At 44.9% G+C, this 23,177-nt stretch overlaps 1 protein-coding gene across 2 annotated transcripts; it reads left to right on the forward strand.

Annotated features, from left to right (window-relative positions):
* The first annotated feature begins 3,125 nt into the window (after positions 1-3,125).
* On the forward strand, positions 3,126-22,864 carry PDPN (podoplanin). Of its 2 annotated transcripts, none has more exons than XM_055001740.1 (5): positions 3,126-3,434; positions 12,508-12,572; positions 14,369-14,498; positions 21,161-21,272; positions 22,166-22,864. In XM_055001740.1, the coding sequence occupies exons 1-5, from the start codon at positions 3,365-3,367 to the stop codon at positions 22,170-22,172; spliced, it is 384 nt and encodes a 127-aa protein (XP_054857715.1). In that variant the 5' UTR covers positions 3,126-3,364; the 3' UTR covers positions 22,173-22,864. The 2 variants fall into 2 exon arrangements, with proteins under 2 accessions (XP_054857715.1, XP_054857717.1); XM_055001742.1 differs by having other exon boundaries at positions 21,161-21,266.
* Positions 22,865-23,177: the final 313 nt, after the last annotated feature.

Consider the following 23,177-nt stretch of genomic DNA (forward strand, 5'->3'; position numbering starts at 1 on the left):
GGGGTGTCTAAGCAGCAGTCATCCACAGTTTTAAATTTAGTCTGTTTAAATGTAGAGGGATGTTTGAGTCTGAGTTAAGTTTGGACATTTTCTTTGAGGAGGTGCTTTTTTTTCTTTGCAAGGTCCAAAATAAATTAAGGTCATTGTTGCCAACATAATGCAATAGCTTGGAGCCCTTTATAGAAGAGAACAGAAAGTGGGTCTTGGTGATGCCAGAGTAAAGGGTGCAGCATACAAAAATTTCTTCTTAGATTGTGAGTCTCTCTGCACAAGACATCTCACACAGGGATGTTCAAGCGACTTATTTTCTGTGTGGTCTTATATTCAAGTGTACTCTGTCTCCCTAGCAGTGCATGTGTATCCCCAATGGGAGAACAAGTGTAAGATCTTTCACCTGAGCGTCCCCATGTAAGATGTCTTGTGTAGAGAAACCCACTGTTACAGCTGCAGTTTGCAGTCAGGGCTATGCCGCCATGTGCAAAGCATGGGGTGGGAACAGAGACCGCCACACGGTAATCGCCACAGATAGGCAATGGAAATTTGATCAGAATTAGGCACTCTTCCAAAATTCTCCCTAATTTTTGGAGTTCCAAGCTACCTGGTCTTACTTCCAAAATGGGACCAACGCATTAGGGAATTCTCCCATTTTGATTTATTTATTTTTAGTTCTGGGTTTTGAACACTGGCACGGAGGGCAATCTAAACTCCCCTCTGTCTGGAGATCAGGGGACGGGGCCACCAGCCATGCAACCATTTTCTAGAGGTGCCGGAACTCCAGTCCGCCGTGTTCCAGCTGGAAAAAAGCCCCGGTCTTTACAAATTGTCCTCTTTACTGCAGTCACCATAATTTGTGGCTTTTGTCTGTACAAGTCCCATAATGTCCAAAATAGCTGTGTGGGGTGTGGATTAAAGGGGTCCCCTCCTCCCCTTTTCACCAGTGGAAAAACTGGTTGGATTCAACTCAATGAGTCCCAAAATTTGCCATTGCCAGACTTAGATGCAAAACTCTGTGTCCTGACCCTGTTGTTCTTCACGAGAGTTGAATTTAATTAGCTCAAGGAAGGAGAACGAGGAAAGGTCCTTGAGTACAAACCACCCTTTTGTTTTCCTCTTCTAATCTGTTCTCTTTTCCAAACTGGACCTCTCAGCCCTTCAGCCTCCTAGGAGGCCAGGCAATCTGTCTGCTTGGCTCAGAGCACAGGGACGACTCCTGCTGCAGAGGGAACACAAAGCCAAGTTTTTTACATCTCAGCTGCCAGTAGATCTAGACATCTGATGTGGAGCAAATGGCATTCTTTGGTGTCCTTGAGTTCTCTGAACAAGACAGCACTCAAGTCCAGAACCCGACAAGGACGAGTTTTAATTTCTCATCCCTGTGATTCCAACCTGAAAATCTTTCTTTCAGTTTTGCTTCTCTGGTACACAAATCAAACCCATGATGGCGTGAAAGGAAAGGGAAGGAAACCAATGATGAAAGGCAGTGTGTAGTAGTGGTTAGAGCATCAGCCTAGGATCTGGAAGACCCACGTTTGAATCCTTGCTCTATCATGGAAGCTTGCTGGGAGACCTTAGGTCAATCACACATCTTTAATCCTAGCCTACCTCACAGGGTTGTTGTGAGGATAAAATTGAGGCAAGGAAAGCAACATAACCTGCTTTAGATCTTCACAGGGGAAAAGGTAGAGTAAGTAAATAAAGGGGGGGGAATTAAAACAACTGCACCATTTACTGTTTTCTCCTACTCCATTTACCCCATAAAATGTATGCATTTTCAGTTCTGTGCATTATAGAATACATCATACATATAAACAACATATAACACAGTGAACATTGTTTATATATATGTGTGTATAATAGTGTACGTATAATAGTATATATGAAACAATGGAATCATGCCCTCAAGTCATAGCTGATGTATGGCGACCCCTGGTGGGGTTTTCATGGCATGAGACTAACAGAGGTGGTTTGCCACTGCCTGCCTCTGCAACCCTGGTCTTCCTCCAATTACTAACCAAGGCCAACCCTGCTTAGCTTCCGAGATCTGACACTTGTGTATATATAATGTATATATAATGTATAATGCACAAATAACTTTGGAAATGTCTACATGCATATGAAAACATACAATATAAGTAGACTATGCAAAGGGATCTACACCACCCCCAGGAAAAGGCTGATGAAGCAGCGCTCTGCATGCGGAAAGAACCAGATTTAACCCACAGCTTCCCCAGTTCAAAGGAACAGGTTGCAGACGATGTGAAAGACTAGCAGCTGAGACCCTGGAGATAGGGTTGCCAACATCCAGGCATGGCCTGGAGATCTCCCAGCATTGCAACTGATCTCCCAACTACATAATTCCGTTCCCCTTGAGGAAACGACCGCTTTGGAGCACAAACTCTACAGCATCGCATCCCCTCTAAACTCCCTCCCTACCTTCTGCCCTCTCCAGACACCGCCCCCAAACTTGCAGGAATTTCCCACACCAGAGTTGGCAAGCCTACCTGGAGAGCTGCTGCCAGTCAGGGTGGACAGAGCTGCCCTGCTTAGCCTAATACTCCAACAAGGCAGCTTCCGATGTTCAAACTCTGTCTCCCATCCAATGAGGCAGCAACTATGAAAAATCCACTGATGGGAAAGGCCAGGACTCCTGACGTTTAACCAAACTACTGTAATGAATTAGAATGCCGATAAAATGCAGCCAAACACACATCGGCAGATGCAGGGGTGGGAGGCAGGAGAGCTAGGTGTAGCCGCTTTTTCTCATGAATCAAGCCCAGTGTTCTTCTGGATGTGTTTTTTACTCCCAAACCGCACTCCTGTCTCCGCATTCCCTAAACCTACTGAACAACAGCCAAAAAGTCGGGAGTGGGGGGGGGGGGGGAATCAAGGGTTGCTTTCCTGCTGGAAATAAAATGGTCTGGTGTGTCCTGCCCCAATTGTGCACAGGACTTCTGCTTCTTGGGAAAGGAGGGGCTCACATCTTCACACACACACACCAATCCTCCTTCCTAACTTCACTATATATAACTGACATCTCTTAAAACATCCTGTAACTCTAAACCTGAGATCATATTTTTATGGGTGACCCGAGTGCAGAGGGCGGGCCTTCTCTTCTGCTCTGGACCACTTTGAATGCCCACCCTGGCGTCAGTTAGAGAAAAATGCTGAGTCTTTTCTGGGTTTCTCTTTAGCTCTTAACCGTCATTTACTTAGGGGGGAAAGAAAACAGCCCTTTTAGCTTCAGCTGAGGAAAGGAAACCTGAACATTTAAAAAAAAAAACGAATCCATCAAGTTGGCAAAATTGGATGTTTGAACCTGGGATTTTGAAAAATTTTTGGAAACATTTTTGAAGAACTAGCAAGGATGTTTCTTAAAATCCAGTTCCTCGTTTTGCTGATTGGGAGTGTGTCTTTTCAGGTGATTGCTGAGGAAGGTAAGAAAAAGTTATATTTCCGTATTTACAGACCTGGATGGATCAGAGATGAGGATCATCAGTTTCAGCTGAACAGCCCATTCGTCTTGGTTGAGTTTTTAGTATTTGAGGACTGAAGTTCACTGAAGTATTAATTTGGGTGGGCAAGTAAAACTTTACTGGGGTTTCTCTGTATCACCACGCAAAAAACGGAAAAGCTTATGCTGGCATTGATCAGGGAGCTAAAAAAATAAGATTGTTTGCAGGAAATCAAAATGGGGCCAACTTTATTTTTGTAATAATATGGAGCATTTTGATAACATTTCATAGTGGCATTTGTTGGATCAGACATAAGAGAGAGGAGAGTCCCCCACAAGAGCTGTAAGAAGTACGAAAGAAACGTCTTTTTCTTGTGGTATGTACACTCGCACACATGCCCCATGCCGATTCATGTTACAAGGTCTAAACGGTGGACCCATATACCAACATGGGATTTCAATCTGACGGTTGCTCTTTGCCCCTTTGGGGAGAGTTATGAATCTCATGGGCTACCTGTAAGTTTCCTCTACGTTGCAAATAGCCCCTTGGGGCTGTTTCGGGTCAGGAAAATGGCGCGCACCATGTTCCTGATCAGAATTGCACACCTGGGAATTAAGTTCTCAGCACAGAACTCCCAAACCACATCTGGGGACGGTTGATATGTCTGCCGCATGGACCTTGTAGCAGGTAAATTGGCCAATGGGTCTGCCCAGTGCAAGAACCATCTGTTTAACCAGAGGTGAAGCTAGTTAGGCTAGATGGCTTAATGGAACCTCCATCTTCAGAGGAAGTCTACCTCCACATAGTATTTGTTGGTGGCAGCAACAGGGAGGCTTTGGCTTCCATTTCCTGCTTGTAGGCTTCCCGAGGGAATCTGGCTGCTTACTGCGGGAAAGAAGATGCTGGACTAGATGGGCTATTTGTCCGATCTGGCAAGGCTCATCTTATCTCCAGCCTCAATTTTCTCAGTGATCTTTGCTAGCCGGGAAGGATTTTAGTCTGGGAATAGCTTGTTGTAGCGCAAGAACTTGAGCATTGTCAAGTAGCGAATTAACAGCCTGATCTATCTATTTGTCCTGCATCAGACTTAAAAGATGAAAGCTGGAACCTTTAACATCTGGTTCAAAGTTCTGACTCTGAGCTGTTTGCAAGGAGATAAATTTAGATCTGGTCAAACTTCCTTGCAATCTAGGTGGCCACATATTCTGATCTTCTGAGGTGAGACGGGTGACCGCTGGAGACAGGGGCTTCTCTGTTTTGGCACCTTGCCTGTGGGACTCCTTCTCCACAGCTGTTTGCCTGGCTGGTTGGTTGCCAAGCATGCTGGAGTTTTGGTGCCAGGAGAACCTCTCTCTACTTCTCCTGGGCTTTTGAACATTATCAATTTTTTTTTAAGGAATACAATCTTCTAATTTTTTTTATGCTTTCTGATTTCCTCTTGGCTTTTAGCATCTGCTTTTTGAGGGCAGTTTTGATTGTTTGAACTATGCAGCATTGAGTTTGAGTTTATAGGTCACTTTGGGGGATTTTAATTTTTATACCTTTGGTAATGTTTAAGAAAAGAACAAGAAAGCAGGCTAAAAATACCTTTCAATCAATGAATCTATAAAATACGATCCTCTAATTTCATCATCTCCCTTCTCTCTATGAGACATGATAGGTTGTCAACGAATGAATTTTATCCGACTGAGCAAAGGTTGATGAGTTCTTCCAGCCTAAGGAGCCTTCTAACTTAAGTGGATCTTTTCTGACTGCGTACAAAGCAGTATTTTCTAATAACCTGCAAAAAATCTAGTCTGGCAGTCAAGCAGCTATTAAGAAACTTCTGGGAAACTTAGGGTTGCCAGCCTCCTGGTGGTGGCTGGAGATCTCCCGGAATTACAGCTGATCTCCAGGTCACAGAGATCAGCTCCACTAGAAAAAACCAAAGAAAAAACAGGGGTGTGCTCTTCCCGCAAGGACCAGAAACAAAAAAAGGGAAGGCAGCAATAACAATACTAATCAATTAAGAAAAACATTTATATATATATATATATATATATATATATATATATATATATATATATATATATATATATATATATATATATATGCTTGTGAAAAATATATAGTAATAAGATGTAAATACAGAATAAATAAGATGTGTGTAAAGTAATTTCACAAATTATTGCCAAATAATTATTTGGCAATAATTATTTTTCCATTAGAAAAAACGGCTGCTTTGGAGGGTGGACTCTATGGAATTAAACCCCGCTGAGATCCCCTCCTCCTAAAACTCCACCTCTCCAGGCTCCACCCCTCCCCCCAAATCTCCAGAGATTTCCCAACCTGGAGTTGGCAAGCTTGGGTGCTGGCAGATGCTCTACCATTGAACCACGGCCCCACCCTACATTGAACTATGGCCCCTCTCATTAATGCAGCTGCCTTATAGCTGAAGTCAGACCATTGCTCTATCAAGGTCAATGTTGTCTGTTCAGACTGGCAGCAGCTCTCCAGGGTCTCGGGCAGGGGTCTTTCACATCACCTGGTCTTTTCAACTGGAGATGCCAGGGACTGAACCTGGGACCTTCTTGCTCTACCACTCAGCTACAGTCTCTCCCCAGAAAATGTGGGCACATGGTGCTGCCTAATACTGAATCATAGCTCCGCCTTCCTGATCTTTTTAGCACAACAAGCCGATGCTCTGCCACTGAGCCATGCCCCCCACCCAGTATTTTGAATTACCTTTCCCAGTGCAGAATAGTTTTGATCAGGGCTTTTTTTCAGGGGGAACGCAGGGGGAACGGAGTTCCAGAACCTCTTGAAAATGGTCACATGGCTGGTGGCCCCGCCCCCTGATCTCCAGACAGAGGGGAGTTGAGATTGCCCTCCATGCCGCTGAGTGGTGCGGAGGGCAATCTAAACTCTCCTCTGTCTGGAGATCAGGGGGTGGGGCCACCGGCCATGTGACCATTTTCTCCGAGGGCAACCCACTGAGTTCCACCACCTCTTTTCCCAGAAAAAAAGCCCTGGTTGTGATCAGCCCTTATTGCAGGGCATGGCATGAGCAGAAGCCCAGCTGGACTCTGCCTTGACCTGGAGTTCAATACGAGTAACAGGAGAGCCATCGAAGGCTTAGAAATGGAATGCTCACCGTCAGATTTTGGCATCGCAGACTGCGGTGTGTCAACCATGTCTCTAATAGTTCTATGGGGGGGGAATACCAGTGGGGTGGCAGGGAGGGGGAAAGACAAGCTGGTTGGAGAGTGAAGTCCTCTACAAAGCAGCCCAGACAACCTTGCAGCCTGCTTAGAAACGTTGGGAGGAGGCATAGTTGCACATTTTAGATATCCGCAGGCTGTGCTGCAAAGCGGGCTCTCGTCCCCAAGATCGGAATGGAATTGGTGGAGACCTGTATTCATTGGCGCAGCCAACCCATTCAGAAGACCGACATGGCAGATGCCTGGGTGGAAAGTCTGCAAGTGGAAGATAGCCCCTGTGCAGTGTTTTCCCCACCCTGCAAGTAGAAAACTAGCTCATCAGGATAAAGGTTCTGAGTCATTCCTCTCTGTGATGGCCTAAAGCTCTTCTTGCAGAGAATTTTAGTTGCCCCATCATGAATCTCAGTCATCGGGATAGCTGCATTCATAACATCATGAAGCTGCCTTATGCAGATTCAGAATAGATCCAACTACACTGACCAGTGGCAGCAGATCGTAATACTGGCATGTGATCTATTTGGGGAGAGAGGAAATGGACTTTTGGTCTCTTTCAGGCCAATATGAAACAATGAAATCTTGCCCTCAAGTCGTAGCTAACCTACGACTACTCTGGTGAGATTTTCATGGCAAGAGACTAACAGAGGAGGTTTGCCATTGCTGGGCTCTGCAACCCTGGTCTTCATTGCAGGCCTCCTATCCAATTAAGAACCAAGGCCAACCCTGCTTAGTTTAGCTTCTGAGATCTGCCAAGATCAGGTTCTCCAGGCACTTGCTTCCCAGATAGGAAAAAAGCTGAGATTCGAGCAGCCGTCATTAGTCTGCCTCCATCATTCTGACTTTGAGGAAAACTCATGTGAACATAAGAAGGCACCTTATATTTTGTGTGCGTGCATATAGAATTTTCTTTATATAAACTATAAACAATAACATAAAAACTATAAACAATAAACATAAAGGATATGAAAAACACAACATTCTAAACAGAAAACACACTAACAATACATAAACAAGTAAAATAATATCGATATCGATATCGATATCGATATCGATATCAATATCGATATCGATATCGATATCGATATCGATATCGGTACTAATACTAATACTAATACCAATACTAATGATGATGATGATGATGATGATGATGATGATGATAATAATAATAGACCCTAAAATTACACTACATGTTGAGTTCTGATTATCTCCGCAACAAATATATATCATTTCTAGAGTCTCACTTATTCTAAGTTAATCATAAGAGCCCTTTTCCCCCTGTTGTTCATGTTTCTTAATCCATAAATCCAGATGTCATCGAATCCTTGTTATCCATTTCATGTAAAAAGTCTATTAATGGTTTCCATTCAGTCAAGAAGTTAAGTTGAGAGCCAGTTTGGTGTAGTGGTTAAGAGCACGGGATTCTAATCTGGAGAGCCGGGTTTGATTCCCCACTCCTCCACTTGAAGCCGGCTGGGTGGTCTTGGGTCAGTCACAGCTCTTTCAGAGCTCTCTCAGCCCCACCCACCTCACAGAGTGTTTTGTTGTGGGGATAATAATAACATACTTTGTAAACCGCTCTTGAGTGGGCATTAAGTTGTCCTGAAGGGAGGTATATAAATCAAATGCTGTTGTTGTTGTTAACTAATGTCCTTTCTCTAATCAATGAAGAAGGTACTTTATAATGACTCAGAGCATTGGTCCATTTGGGCTAGGATTGTCTACTCAGAATGGCAACAGCTGCCTGGAGCCTCAGGCAGAAATCTTTCACATCACCTGCTGCCTGATCCTTTTTAAACTGGAGTCGCTGAGAATTAACCCTGGGGTCTCTGGATACCAGTTGCTCAAGTGGAATGGAAAGAGGCTGCTTTCGCGCCCTGGCAGGCCACTTTGGAAACGGGATGCTGGATCTGGGATGGACAAATAGGTCCTTTCTCATTTGTTTTGATCCTCTGTGATTCTTTACACTGTCACAGTGAGCAGTTTCCATCTTCCCCTTTGCATTGGAGGTACTGGTGATTTTGTTTTTTCCATGCGATTTATAAAGTCATCGTATGTACCATGGTGTATATATTGCTAGACAAATGATGTAGAAAAAATGCATACATTTTAGAGGAAGTGCAGAGAAATCAAGATTCCTGTGTTTGCTCAGGAGAAACCCAATTGTTACAGGAATATTCAGATCAAACCAGGAACTATGCTGGACCAGATCAGAGAGAGAAGTCTCCAACCCATGACCTTCAGGGGTGCCACAGTGCCTCATCTACTAGACTGAGGGCTCCTCTAGGGCTTCCGTTATGCCTTTTGAAAATACCTGCTGCTTGTGCATGTGTAAAGAGAAAGGGTAACACAGTTCCTTCTTTTTGCATGCTTGCTGAGAGGGACAGCAAGTTGAGGTCGTTCTGCAGTAGAGATGAGTCCTCCATGGAGTTGACCTTTGGCTCATCCCTCATAACAGCACTCAGCTTATGTTTCCTGTCGCTAGCTCTCTTGGTCTGCTGCCATTGGTCCTGGCCTTGACACCTGTTGTATCCAGAAGACTAGGCATGAACTTCAGGAGTAAACAGTTTTAGCTGCTTTCATGTTAGATAATGCACTTTCAATGTATTTTAGCAATCATTTGCAACTGGATTTCCTTGAGTTAAATAGGAAAATTCAATTGCAAACGATTGCGAAAGTGTATTGAAAGTGTATTATCTAGAGTTTCAGGAAAGATTCCTTCTTTCTGCTGAGTTATAACAAGAACTATACTGACCTTGCTTCCAGAACTTCCTTTCTGTTGACCTTTCTGTCCCCTGTATCTCTAGAGTTGATTAGCATGTGGTTATTATTATTCATTATTAAGTGATAAATAAATTGTGTGTTGGCCCCAGAAACCTAATTAAAGGATTCCTTGTTTGGACCATTAGCAGAGTTTGTCATTTAACAGAGGAAGCGTGATTATAGGTGGTTGTGAGCTGGTTCTGCTGGCTGGTGCGTGTGCAGGAGAGAAAATAACAAAAGCATACACTCGCTTATATTTAGAAAGGAAGTAAGAGCTCTTTATTATAGGAACTCCATACTCTGATAGGAAAGGAGGAGAGACAGATCCTAACTACATATCTAGTCTAAGGACGGACATGGATGGCAGGACAAGGTCTGAATCCATGCTGCCAAGATGGAGGGAGGAGAAGGAGAGGGGTGTTGCCTGGAATAAAGCTAGGAAGAGAAGAGAGTGAGGAAGCCAGAAGGTAGAAATCCTGAGAATAGCCATCTACATACCAAAGGACAGTCAGAGCAGTAAACAGAGTGCCCTGACCTTTCTAACTTTCTAACTCTTTGGTTTGTCCCTCTCTGAAAACTTAGGAACTGGACAGCGCTGAATTCTCCCCTTCCCGCATTAAGTACATTTATATCCCTCCCTCCCACTCCAAGTAGCTTGAGGTGGCATGGATTCTTCTCCTAAAATGTTATCCTGGATCAATGATAGCACCACAGCACTAATGAGGTTGTTAACTGTAGTTCGTCCTGGTCGAACCTCACAACTGATGTTACGTGCTTCCCACTCAGCAGTCCTCAGGTTGCAGGTGTCGAAGACCCCTGAACTAGGCAATGTGCTCCATTTGGGCCCATATTATATTCTTATGATATGAGGATGGAGAGAGAAGAGACGGAAGAGAGGTTTGTAGGTAATAATGAGGAGTTTCATGGTAAGGGTGGGGCTATTTATTTATGTCATTTATACTCCACCTTTCTCACTGAGACTCAAGGCATAGTGTGAGATTAGCATAGTCTGTGTGAGATTAGCACAGTCGGCATCGATAAACAATGCCACAGGGCAAATAAATGCAAGTTTTCAAAGACATAAAATTAACAAAAATCCAAAACAGGGTTGAAGAAATGCTGGAACAGAGCATAAGCAATTCTAAGGCTGACACTGGACAACATAGAACTACCCAGCAGGGTCATACTTAAAGCAACAGGTAGTATATAGTGATGAAGTCTATGGTCCCTAATTTGTTCGTCAAGCATCTCTTTGAGACAAGCTCCCTACTTTTACTTCATTTAGACTCTGCCTTTCCCCTCAGTGGAGACCCAAAGCAGTTTACATCGTTCTCCTCTCCTGCAAGTTTATCCTTACAACAACCCTGTGAGGTAGGTTAGACTGAGCGTGTGTGACTGGTTCAATGTCACACAGCAACCTTCTATAGCAGGGGATTTGAACCTGAGTCTCCCAGATCCTAGTACAACACTGTAACCACTATACAACACCACCAGGGAAATCTCATGCATTGTCTGGATGCATTAAATAAACAAGTTGGGGCCCAAAAAATTAAGACAAACAAATGAATATTAAAAGACTTGCAGCTTAATTTTAAAGCCCTCTCTCCTCTCTTGAGCAATTCCTTTCCTTTCGATAATGCATTGAAATTGCCCGTTGGGGTGAACTTGCTAAACAGTCAGCGGTAAAGACTGAAGCTTCCGGGCTTACAGAGTTCACCTTGCAACCTCACGAATTCTTCACTCATCACCCTACGTATGATGACATTTGGACATGCAGAGGGTTGAACAAAACAATGCCGTTTGGACGCTTGAGGTGCAGAAAGACAGACGGAAATTCATGAGGGAAATGAAAGATGAAAGGTTTACGATGTGGTCGAAACAGAGGAAAGTCACAGATGGTATTGTGTAAGCTTTCGGGAATTCTTGTTTTTAGAGAAGGGAGGGGCTGACTGTGTCAGCTGCGTGCACGCTTTCCCGCTGGAATATGGTGACACGGGGGCTTTTCTGCAGTGGCCCCACAGCTATAGAATGCTCTCATCTCATCCCTTTGTTTGGCACCAGGTGAAAACTTTATTAGCCCAGGAATTCGCCCAGGAATTTTAGCCCAGGAATTTTTTTAATGCTGACCCATTCTTTCTTCTGAGTCCTGGGTATTTAGATCATTTTAATGATTACTTGGGAATGACAAACCGGAGGGGTGCCCCAGAATCCCACACGGCTGAGGACCAACCCCTCCCATCATATTAGTTCATATTAGACTACTAGACAAACAATCTTCTACCTGTCCAACCTTTCACCTTTTCTTTGGAGAAAGTGGGCAAACGACGGTCCGAAGCCTTACGGTTACAACCTTTACCCAGGTTGTGCAGAACTCCTTCAGCACTCTCTGAATAAAGGGAGCATGTAGACAGGTTAGTGGACCTTATAAAGAAGTCCCCCTCTCTGTGGGGCCTTTTCCCAGAGCAATCTGGTCCTTTTCTCCAGGTTCTGTCTAGGACACGAGCCCCACACAGCTTCAGGGCACCAAGTTCCTCCTACTCTCGCCTATGATGATATTTCATGGACTTAAAATGGTGGTGGAAAGTGACATTAAGTCACAGCCAATATATGGCAACCCTGCAGGGTTTTCATGGCAAGAGGTGGTTTGTCATTGCCTGTCTTGGCATAGCCACCATGGACTATACAATGTTATTTGCATAAGGGGTCAGGGGCAGCACGGTCCCAAGAATATATTTTACACCAGATTACCTCTCCGCAGCCCTGTTGACTACGATAAAATTGCTTAATTGCGGCTTACTTGATGCTGCTAAATTATCTTTAATTTTATGGGCCCACTGATAGCTGGACTGAGTCACTTTGTAACGATTATGTGTGCTGTTGTTACTGATAACGGAGGGATCTTCCCCGTTTTCCCACTCCATCTCACCCTGTTCCCTGCTGGCTTTTGCCCACATGGATCCTGTAGCCAAAAGGAACTCTCCTTCTCTCTTTGCCGGCAGAAAAACTAGCAGGATACAATCCAATGTGTTTGCTCTTTTTTACTGGTTGTGATGGATTATTGTCTGTTTGACACCATTGTTTACTCTTCTTTTGTTCAGAAAGTGCCGTTTTACAGGAAGATGAAACAGCGACTGGAAGCAGCAACGGCTCACAACCAACTCCGGTAAGTATCATTCAGGGCAGATGCAGGATATGCAATTCTCTTGCATTGTATCACAGGTTGTGAAAGAGTTGTCCATTACTTGTGGGCCTTGCTGTATGACATCAGACCAGTGGGTAGGAAGAAAAAGCTAGTTTTATCACGGTCCGTTGTCTCCATTCTCTAATTTCTGCCAGAGGCAGATTAACTGGCTGGTTTCTACATATTCTGAAAGAAAACATCCATTGCTGTTAATCTCAGTCAATCGGGGATCTTTTCCCCCCTCACATTGTCTAGTTTAATTAAGGCTACTGTCCTAAGAACACTTTCTTGGGGGTATGCCCGGCTCAATAAAAGTACACTTGCTTAGGACTGATATCTGTATCACCTCCTTTCCATCTTAAAATAATTACAGTCTGCAGAATTGGGGTTCCCTCTATGCATCTTCGCTGCTTTCTCAGGCCCGTCTCCTAGAAAACTGAAGTGTGCTGTTTCCTCAAAAAAGTGTGCATTGCTGTCATGAGAATCCTCAACAATCTGAGCCCCCAATACCTTGCCTTCTCTTAAATAACCTCTAAGTGCATATTAAGATCTTTGCAGGCTTTGCACCAACTTCTAACCCTCAAAATCACAGCAGATCTTCTGTTCAAGACAGGGCCTTTTCTGCTGTGGCACCGTGACTGTGGATTATTTGTCTGGCTTCCTCCTTGGATTTAAACACCAACTAAAGAGATTTAGTGATACTTTTTCAATCTGCTGTGTTGTTCAGTTAGTTGTAGCTTTTAATGATTTGTTTTAATTTGTGCAGTGGGTGATTTTGATCTTCCTCAGTTACTTCAAAACTTGTAATACTTAAATAAATGCAGGGCTTCCATTCCGTCTTCCTTCTTTTAGGGCAGCTTATAACAGGGATACTCAAACATGACCAGTGTAGTGAACAAGGAGATAATTTTTTGAAAGATTACATCTGTTTGTCCACCATTCATTCTTCACAATATTCCTTTCTAGCAGTGCGCTACAGAACAATTGACTTTTCATGCTGCTGTGACTGTCATTTTCCCCACTGTGCCAATGAAGGGTTTTTGGGGGGAGGAGGGTCAATCAGTAATTGCTATTGCATTACTGTGAACTAGCGTTCTAACACTACATTACCATAATCCTTGAAGTCCTAGTTGCTTTTTAAAAAGTACATCTCTAGCTCTTTTTATTGCAGAGTTATATGGGGAAATGTGCTGCCTGCACCATTCCCCTTGTAGTGCAAAATTAACTCATCTCTAGTTTATACTGTTACTCCCAGATTCTGCAACCCATGAATCAGCCAGTTCAAGACGACTTATGACCCATTCCTTTGCACGAGTAAAGGTTTCCAAGTTAATTTCTGTTTCTGTTCACTTATATTTTAATCAATGGTTTGTGTTCTTCATTTTTTGCTGTGGGTTTTGGAGATTATCTGCATTGTGAATGTATATTGCACAGTTTCGATATGCAGTTTATATTGAATTTCATTTATATACTTAGTGTATGTAATGCTGCTTTATAGACATACACCTATCAGGGGAAATTGTGTCCATTTATGGAAATATTCAGTGGGAGAAAAAATAAAAGTGGCAGAAAATATTTGATTCACTGATAGGAAAAGCAAAATCAATGTGGAGATTTTTGCAGTAATCTCAGTGCCTCTGCAGGGAAAACCCTGTTTCCAGAGAAGACCCAGAACGTATGAGAAATATTACATTCTTCTCAAACTTAAGAAGGGAATAGGTCTTATCTTTATTTCTCTCTTTGCTCCCCCTATATCTGCAACCTCTCCACTCTTGTAGCTACCTACGAAACTACAGGCCTTAACAAATATTTCCCACTTTGAAGAACTGATGACCACAGAAAGTGCTGTGTCAGCTAGCGAAGACAGCGATAACTCAACAGACCCAGAAGTCCCTGAAAATTTTGAAGGTATTTTGGGAGGGGTGGGGGTGTCTGCTTTCCTTCTGTTCTACCTACCAGTTTGTTCATTCACCAGATTTCTATACTTCCTGAAAGGAGCTCGGGGTGGGGTATAATCTCATTCCCAGATGGGGTGATTCCATTCCTGTACCACAATAACACTGAGAGATAACTGAGGGTCAGAAAGAAAGACTGGCCCAATCTTCCATTTCTTGGACTCAGTTGACCTAGCCACAATAATTCATGCTACAGTGATGTCAGGACTTGACTACAGTAACATACTCCACATGGGGTGTCCCTTGAAGACAACATATAAACATAGATGGAGCAGCTAGACCACTAATAAGGGTTAAGTGTCCTGAAATATTACCTGAGAACTTTTAAGATTGCTATGTTAGCTGCCAGTTTTGCAGCCAATGATTGATTCAAGGTATTGGTGTTAACCTGGTGTTAACCTGGTGTTAAGCCATTCACTATGTGGGACCCTCATATATGTAGGACTGCCTCCACCCATATGTTCCCACAAGGGAGTCCTCTTGACAATCAGACCTGGGATGATCCGTAATATCACCTCTTAGGTTAGTAAGAACCTGATATTACTTAGATTCATGATTTCTCAGGAGCTGCTCCTGTTTTGTAGAACTAATTTCCAAGGATGGGAAGAAAACTTCAGCCACGGAGACTCTGAGCTTTTCCAGTGTGTGTTTGGTGGCCCATGAGGGGAGTTTGTGTCTTGCCTCTCTTTGCTTGAATTTCTTTGAATGTATTTGTTTGTTAATTGGATATGAGTTGCTTTGAGTCCTGTTGACCGGGAGAAAAGCAGGATCTTAATATCTTAAATAAATAAATATTACCCAAGGTAACCAAGGACCTGCCTGGCTCAAGTAGAGACTTAACCGCTGGTCTCCCTATTCAAAATTCAGCATACCTCTATATCAAACACACCCTCCATGACCAGCCTATGTTTGGTCAAACACTTTGGAAGTGGAGATTTCAGTTACTGGTAGATCACAAATTATCACTTACAAAGCCAACACAACATATCAGTTAACATCCCAAATTAGCCAGCCAAAGGGACATCCCATAAAGTCTTCGTTCACCTCATTGGTGCTTCCCTGATTCCACTCTAATGCAGTCCGTTCAAGTTGAAGCAATTGATGCGCAAGACGCTTGTCTGAAATTACTCCAGAGGATGGTACCGAGTGATTAAGTGGCTTTCTTATGTTACCCTAATCCTTATTTGAACCTCTAGGCATGCTAATGAGCTTCGGCTCTCTCATGTAACCAGAGGAGGGTAGCATCACATCCTATTTCCTGATGAAGCAGAGGTCCTCTTGGCAGTCCCTGGAAGACAGCCAAGTCGAGGAGGTTGCTCCCGCCAAGTCATTGCTGACTAATTAGCGCCATGACACAGGACAGAGTGCAAATTAATGGCGACCACAACAGGCCATAAGAAAGCCACCACAACTGCACTTCTCAAACCCTCCACAGCTGTTGGAGATGGTGTCAGAAAGACAACCTACAGATGGCTCTGATTTTCTTCCACATAGGAAACTGAAACAATGGTCGTTTCCCCATGTCCTGGCATAGCACTAAGCTCACGCAACAAGGGCGTCTTCCTGGTGCGATTTCTGACGTCATCGTGTCACAATCCCATTATAAAGTAAGGGTTGTTAAAAAATCAAAGAGAGCCCCGTCTCAGGGGCTCCTCCTTCTCTCCTCAAGCCAATTTCTCTATGTCACAATAGCACAAGAGGAGTCCCCCCACCCTGTTTTTACTGCTTCACGGGCCCAGAATACTCCACATGTCACTGCTACACTGAGTTGCCACAGGGAACTCACAGCTGGCATCTTGTTACAAGTCCCTGTCGGAACCACGTCTTACATGTAACGTGTAGTTTGGCCCTAACTCTGCCCAAAAAGTGGCACAAAGAATTAGCATCCAATTTCCACATACATTCTGGGGACATAAGCAGCAGGCTTGGAGAAGGATTTTAAAGTCACCTCTCTCACACACACTGTCCTTTCCAGAGCTGATCTGGCTTTAAAGAAATGGGTCTATAACTGGCACACCAAGCTTGGCCCAGATACCGGAAGGGCTGTCTCCGTTGATTCTGCATTTACATTTGTCTGATGCATGCCTGCATTCCGAGTTTTTGGGGTGTTTAGAAGATCAGGGCTAGAGGAGATTAATGATGGCATGATCCACTCTTGGGTGAAATCCTCTCCAAGTTAAAGTCAGAATCAAGAATACTGGCTAGGGCCGACTCCGGAAAGTGGTGAGGTCAGGCAGTCGTTACAGCCCACTGAAACAGGCAAAGAGCTGGCTGACCCGACCGTTCTCGTTTTGCGCGGGGCACCCGAGAAGGTCAGAGGCAGTGTAAAAGAATTCTCTCCTCTTGCAAGTTCTGAGGGTAGCAAAGAAATGGAAAGATAGATCCAGGGAAAGGAGCTGCAGACCTGGGCTGTGTTGCAGATTTTGCAAGGCAAATGGAAATCAAGTTTCCAAAACAACAAGTACAAGATGTGCACGAAAGAACTCCCCGGGAAACAAATTAAGCTATTACAAGCAAAAGAAAAAAAGACTTTTCCGTTCTTTGCAGCCTAACAGCATCAGCTTTCTGCTTCTCTTTGCTGGGGCAAAGGATTGCAAGTCCCCCATTAACCCCAGTTGTGTCTCATTCCAGTGAAGGTCAGCACAGAAAGGCATCATATCATTGGTTAAGTGAGTCTTTGAATGGCTGATCTGAAATGGCAGGCCATCCAGAGTCTGCATCGGCACCATTTTGCTGGAATCTGGGGTTTGTGACTCTGAGCAGTCAGCTAGGGTTGCCAACTCTGCTTGGAAAATTCCTGTAGATTTGGGGCTGGTGCCTGGGGAGAACAAGCCTTGGGGAGGTGTGGGAAACTCAGAAAAGATCTGATGCCACGGAGTCTGCCCCTCCCCCTTCAAAAGCTGTCATTTCCTCCTGGAGGACTGGTCTGCGTGTTCTGGAAATTGGTTGTACCTGCAGGAGAACTCCAGGCCACACCTGAAAGTCGGTAATCCTAGAGAAGGCTTACCATATCCCCACTGGTGGTGGAGAATCCCTGGCTACCAGTGAGTGCTTCTTGCCATCACTCAGCCGGCCGATGGGAGAAAATGGCGTGAAATGGGGAGGGGGGATCAGCAATGCCCCACCATGCTGACATCACTCCCCACACACCTGGAAGTGGCGTCGTGTCACTAGGGCACTTTGGGGACGCTCTTGTCTTTGGGCAAAATTCTGTCCCTGGCATTCCACGGCAAGGTGCTGATGTCACTTCCACTTATGTCACTTCCACTTATGTTCGCACGTTGCCAGTAACAACGGGAATGTTGGCACATCACCAGTGACGGAAACCTGGAAGTGGCGTCATTATGTCACCAGGGCATGCTGGAGATGCTCTAGTCTTTGGGCAAAATCCTGTCTGTGGCATTCCACGGCAACGTGCTGATGTCACTTCCACTTATGTCACTTCCACTTATGTTCGCACGTTGCCAGTAACAACGGGAATGTTGGCACATCACCAGTGACGGAAACCTGGAAGTGGCGTCATTATGTCACCAGGGCATGCTGGAGATGCTCTAGTCTTTGGGCAAAATCCTGTCTGTGGCATTCCACGGCAACGTGCTGATGTCACTTCCACTTATGTCAGCACATCGCCAGTGACATAATAACAATACCAGTGAGGCCCAGAGCCGGTAAATCCTTCCCAACCCCCAACCCCCACCCCTGGTTGCCAGCATTTTCCTCCCAACAACTATCCTGTGGAGTAGGTTAGGCTGGTGACTGGCTCAGGAAGCTTCCCTGGCTTCAAACCTGGGTCTCCCAGACCCTAGACTAACCACTGCAGCATGCTGCCTTTCCAGGAGCATCTGGTTAGAAAGAGGATGGTGGATTTGATGGACTTGTAGCCTGATCCTACAAGGCTCTTCTTCTTTTAGCTTCCAGCATTAGGTTCACCATCATGCCTCTAGAAATATATGCTTACGTCACTTCAGGATGGATGGATCATGTATCCGTTTGGGAGTCCGCTGTCAACAAGAGGATATCCCTGCAACCAAAGCTTAATGCACTCTCTGCTTCAAGAGACTGATGCGGGGCTGGAACAGTGCTCCGAGATCTCAGGAGGAACACTCGTTCCCCGTGAATAAAGTGGAACCTTCTTTTGAGTAAATGTGCACAAGACTGAGCTGCAAATAAACATCTCTCGCCTCTGATCTTTCAGACACTGAATTATGCTTTTTTCAAAGACTTGAAGAGGCTACACTTTCTAGTAATCACAGATAAATCCTGCCTTCTGTCACACTTTGCCCAGAAAAGACATTAGAGATGGTGTGCTTGTGCCATTGGGAGAGACCGTGGCTCGGTGGTAGAATATTTGCTCTGCACGCAGATGGTCCCAGTTTCAGTCCCTGGTGTCTCCACTTAAAAGCATCAGGAAGAAGGTGCAGAGACATGGCAGTCTGATACCCTGAACTTGATAGCCCTTGCTGACCTCAAAGTAGCAGTTATCCTGCAGAGGAATTTCAAAGGGAGATTAGAAAGAGAGACTGGTGAATTGCAACTGATAAGGAAACTCAAGACAATGCATCCACCTGGATCGAATCGAGAGCTAGGCTTCCTGTCTCATCACCAATGCTGAGTTCTCCATACCCACTATCCCTCTGCATACCCCACCCTATTCAATCACACCTGCCATTGTTATTCACCAGCTATTATCATTCAGCTTCTGTAAACACTCCACTCTCCAAGATATAAGGACAGAGGGACTCACATTCTAGCTGTATCTGAAGAAGTGAGCTGTGACTCATGAAAGCTCATACTCTACCACAAATGTTGTTAGTCTTATGGTTGCTACTGGACTCTTGTTCTTTTCTTTTGATAGCCCAGGTGAGCCTGATCTCGTCAGATCTCAGAAGATAAGCAGGGTCTGCCTTGGTTAATAATTGGATGGGAGACCTCCAAAAAAGACCAGGGTTGCAGAGGCAGGCAATGGCAAACCACCTCTGTTAGTCTCTTGCCTTGAAAACCCCCACCAGGGATTGCCATAAATCAGCAATGACTTGGGCGCACTCTCCACCACAAGGTGTCTGATATCTAGGGAGGGACTGGGGCTCAGGGGCAGAATATCTGCTGCATACAGAAGGTCCCAGTTTCAATCCTCAGCATCTCCCATTAAAAGGATCAAGTGGCAAGTGATGAGAAAGACCTCCGCTTGAGACCCTGGAGAGCAGCTGCCAAGCAGAGTAGGCAATACGGAACTGACCTCGAAAGGCCTGGCTTACTGCAAGGCAGCTCTATGTGTGTTCATGGGTACCTCCACCATTCTCATTGAAAGGTGGGTGGATGATATCCTTTGATGATCGCTGATGTAAGAGGTGTCAATTATCTCAACAGTTTTAGAGGATGTGATCCCAAGTCTGGAGGAATATATGGGGATTATTCGTCTTCAGTTTCCTTGGGGTTTGACCCAAGTGCCCAAGCTGGGGACATATTATGGATGTACCTTGCAAGATTTCAAGAGCTAGGGAAGGGCGGCCGAGACTTTTAAATGGTGCAGATCAGGGGTCATTTCGTAGAAAAAGAGCTGGAGGGACTCATTAGCATAACTCATTAGCATATGCCTCTTGCCATTGCCGGAAGTGAGTCATTGGTATAACTGATTTGCATATGCCACACCCCCTGATATCACCTATTCTGGCTGTTTTGGACCCAATCCTGGCCATTCAGGGCCGAAATTGGGCCCAAAATGGCAAAAAGAAGCTGAAAATGGCCAAAAAGGGGCCCAAAATGGTCAGGATTGGGCCGCTGCTGAATAGGAGAGTGATCCACCACCTGTCAGAGGCCTGATCCGGGCTGTTTCGGCCCCAATCCAGGCTGAAATGGGCCCAAAATGGCCGAGAGTCAGGTGGGCGTGGCCACCTGACATGTGACCTCTTTGAGGAACTGCCAGAACTGCGTTCCTGTGCGTTCCCCCTCGAAATGAGCCCTGGTGCAGATACTTCAATATCTTTCCAGTGTGCCCCACTTCTACCACACATACTTGCTAAGAGCTCTGGGAGGTAGCCATTCACCTGGAATCCTTAAGCCTAGTTCACTCTTTATAAAAGGTGTGTCTCAGGTGACTTCATGCATTTCCACCTGGTTAATACCAGTGAACTGGATTTTTCAAAAATAGCAACTTGCAGCATCAGGGTTTACCTAGATGAGACATAAGCAGGTCTCGTCCTGACAGCTTAAATTTTCTCCAGTACAAACAAACCAAAACAGGCGCTACAGTATCCGCTTTGGATCAGCACCATGGTGTTCTAAAGCTCTGTAGGCTCATTGACCAGACCCAAGCAATTCCAATGCTTGTGGATTAACTGCTAAGAAAACCAGGAATAAGTTGAGCGTGCGGAAAAGCCCTCTTTCTGCAGCAGGGTTTTTCAGTAGCTTAGCAGTGCCGATTTCTCCTGGGAAACAGTGCAGGGAAGAAATGGATAGCACTATGGCCCCAATCCAAAGTGAGTGGCTGCTTCGGGAGAAATGTAAGGTTTTCTCCCCACATTCAGCTGTACGTCTCTTACATGTCATCTAGCTCCGCTGTTTGAAATAGATCATTGGGACAAACACTCAACTTGGCTGCCTTCTTCCACCCTTTAGATGGTTTGGAAACAGCTGCGCTGGTTGGGATAATCATCGGCATTGTCGTTGCAATCGGCGTGGTCACCGGGATCATAATCACTGTTGCAAGGAAAATGTCGGGCAGGTACTCGTAAGTACTATTCAAGGCAGGCATTATGGCGACCAGGAGATTTGTTTATTTATTTTATTGTCGAAGGCTTTGTTTATTTATTTTGTTCAGCTTATACCCTGCCCTTCCCGCAAGCGGGCTCAGGGTGGCTTCCAACAGGATATGCCGTTAAAAATACAATAAAAACATTATAACCGCATGGGTCCAATATGAAAAAGTCCAGGCGCCATCAAGCTAATCAGGCTACTGCAAAGTCAACATAAGCCACGGGCACCGCCAGGGCGGCCACAAAAGGAGGGCAGGGCCATCAGAAGGGGGACAAAATGCTGGCCCCTAGTCAAAGGCCTGGCAGAACATCTCCATCTTGCAGGCCCTGCAGAACTGTAGGAGGGCCTGGATATCCATTGGGAGAGCATTCCACCAGGCTGGCGCCAGGGCAAAAAAGACACTGGCACTAGTCGAAGCCAGTCGAATGTCCCTCAGGGACCACCAAAATCTGCTTATCTGCAGAGTGCAAGGCCCTGCAGGGGACATAATGGGAAAGGCGGTCCCATAGGTAGAGATGAGCCATAGGCAGGCTGGCTGCAGATTTGTATGGCCCTTTGGGCACAGGGGTGCAGGGGTCCTTTATTCACAGATCCCTTCTCCTTCAACTGTTAGAGCTCTGCTCTCTTCCCCATACTCCTATTGCACCAGTGTTTTCCCCAGCTGTAGCTGTAGTTTTTCTCCTACCCCAACTTCACCTCTGTTTCACCTATTGTAATTCCATTCTCCCCACCAGTTGCAGCTACTTTCCATATGGGTCCTTCCTCCCTCATTGCAGCAACACTGGAGGGAGAAAAGTGGTTTTCTCGTACACCCGAACAGGAACCAAATTTCATCAAATTAACCCTCCCCCCCCCTTGTTTCAACAGGCCCTAAGAATCAACAAAGAAGGCAATAAAATCAGAAAATGTGCTTTCCCCTTTCTGAACATCTCTCCTCATGTACAGACAATGGAAGATGACCCGTGGGAACGGTGAAATGTGGACTCGCCGCCAGCCCACGGAGATCCGACACAGTTTCCTGGAGGGATGCTTCGCGTGCCAAAAATGAAAAACTGCTCACCTAAAATAGCTATAGACAGAATGGAAAATTTTGCACAGTTAGGGCCTTCTTTTTAAAAAAAAGGGGGGGGGGTTTCACTTCCATGATGCCATTTACAGGCAATCAAAATAGGTTGCTAGGAACAGTTTATAGAACTCATGGAGCAAGGTGGTTTCTGCACTTTGCATGATGTATTATTCTGGTTTTTTTGTTTTTTGTTAAAAATGAGCTGGATCCAGCCAGCATTTTCACTCAGTCCTTTTAACAGCCCCTGCCCTGCATGGCTTTTGCATATGCAAGTCCCGTGATCACCAGCATTGCCTTTCCTGGTGTATAAAGGGGACCCCACTTTCCTTTTCACCAATAAAAAAGTTGGCTGGATCCAACCCTATGGATATCTTGTGATATAATACAGATCCTTACTGGGGAGGGGTGGGGGTCTAAAACTTAACTGTGTATAGTTTGAACTTTGGAACCTGAACACATGAAACTGAGATTCTACAAGAAGAATAAATGGTGCAAAAATGCTTAGCGGTATGTAATTTGTTCTGCTTTTGAGATTCAGTTTTTCAAAGAACGTCAAGGGTTTTGGAGAATTGGGGGAGGGGGGATGGAAATGGAAACTGGGCTTCCTTCATTTTCCTCCAGGATTAAATATGGATGCACATGTTTCCCTGGTGCCATTATTTTCTTGTTCTGAGAACATATTCCATCTGTTTTTCATTCCTCTTGAATCCTAGTTATAGCCAGAAAGATATAGCCTAGTTAGAGCCAGGGTCGGTGTCCTTCTCTTCATGCCAACTCTGAAAAAACAAAAAAAGCAGTCTTGATGCCATAGTC

The sequence above is a fragment of the Eublepharis macularius genome, chromosome 17, assembly GCF_028583425.1.
Source record: "Eublepharis macularius isolate TG4126 chromosome 17, MPM_Emac_v1.0, whole genome shotgun sequence".
Classification (NCBI taxonomy): Eukaryota; Metazoa; Chordata; class Lepidosauria; order Squamata; family Eublepharidae; genus Eublepharis; species Eublepharis macularius.

Excerpts from the sequence above, each read along its gene's own strand:
- PDPN (XM_055001740.1), top strand. The coding sequence starts at position 3,365 with ATGTTTCTTAAAATCCAGTTCCTCGTTTTGCTGATTGGGAGTGTGTCT. Across the intron at positions 3,435-12,507 it reads TCAGGTGATTGCTGAGGAAG|AAAGTGCCGTTTTACAGGAA; the intron begins GTAAGAAAAAGT and ends TCTTTTGTTCAG. Across the intron at positions 14,499-21,160 it reads AGTCCCTGAAAATTTTGAAG|ATGGTTTGGAAACAGCTGCG; the intron begins GTATTTTGGGAG and ends TCCACCCTTTAG.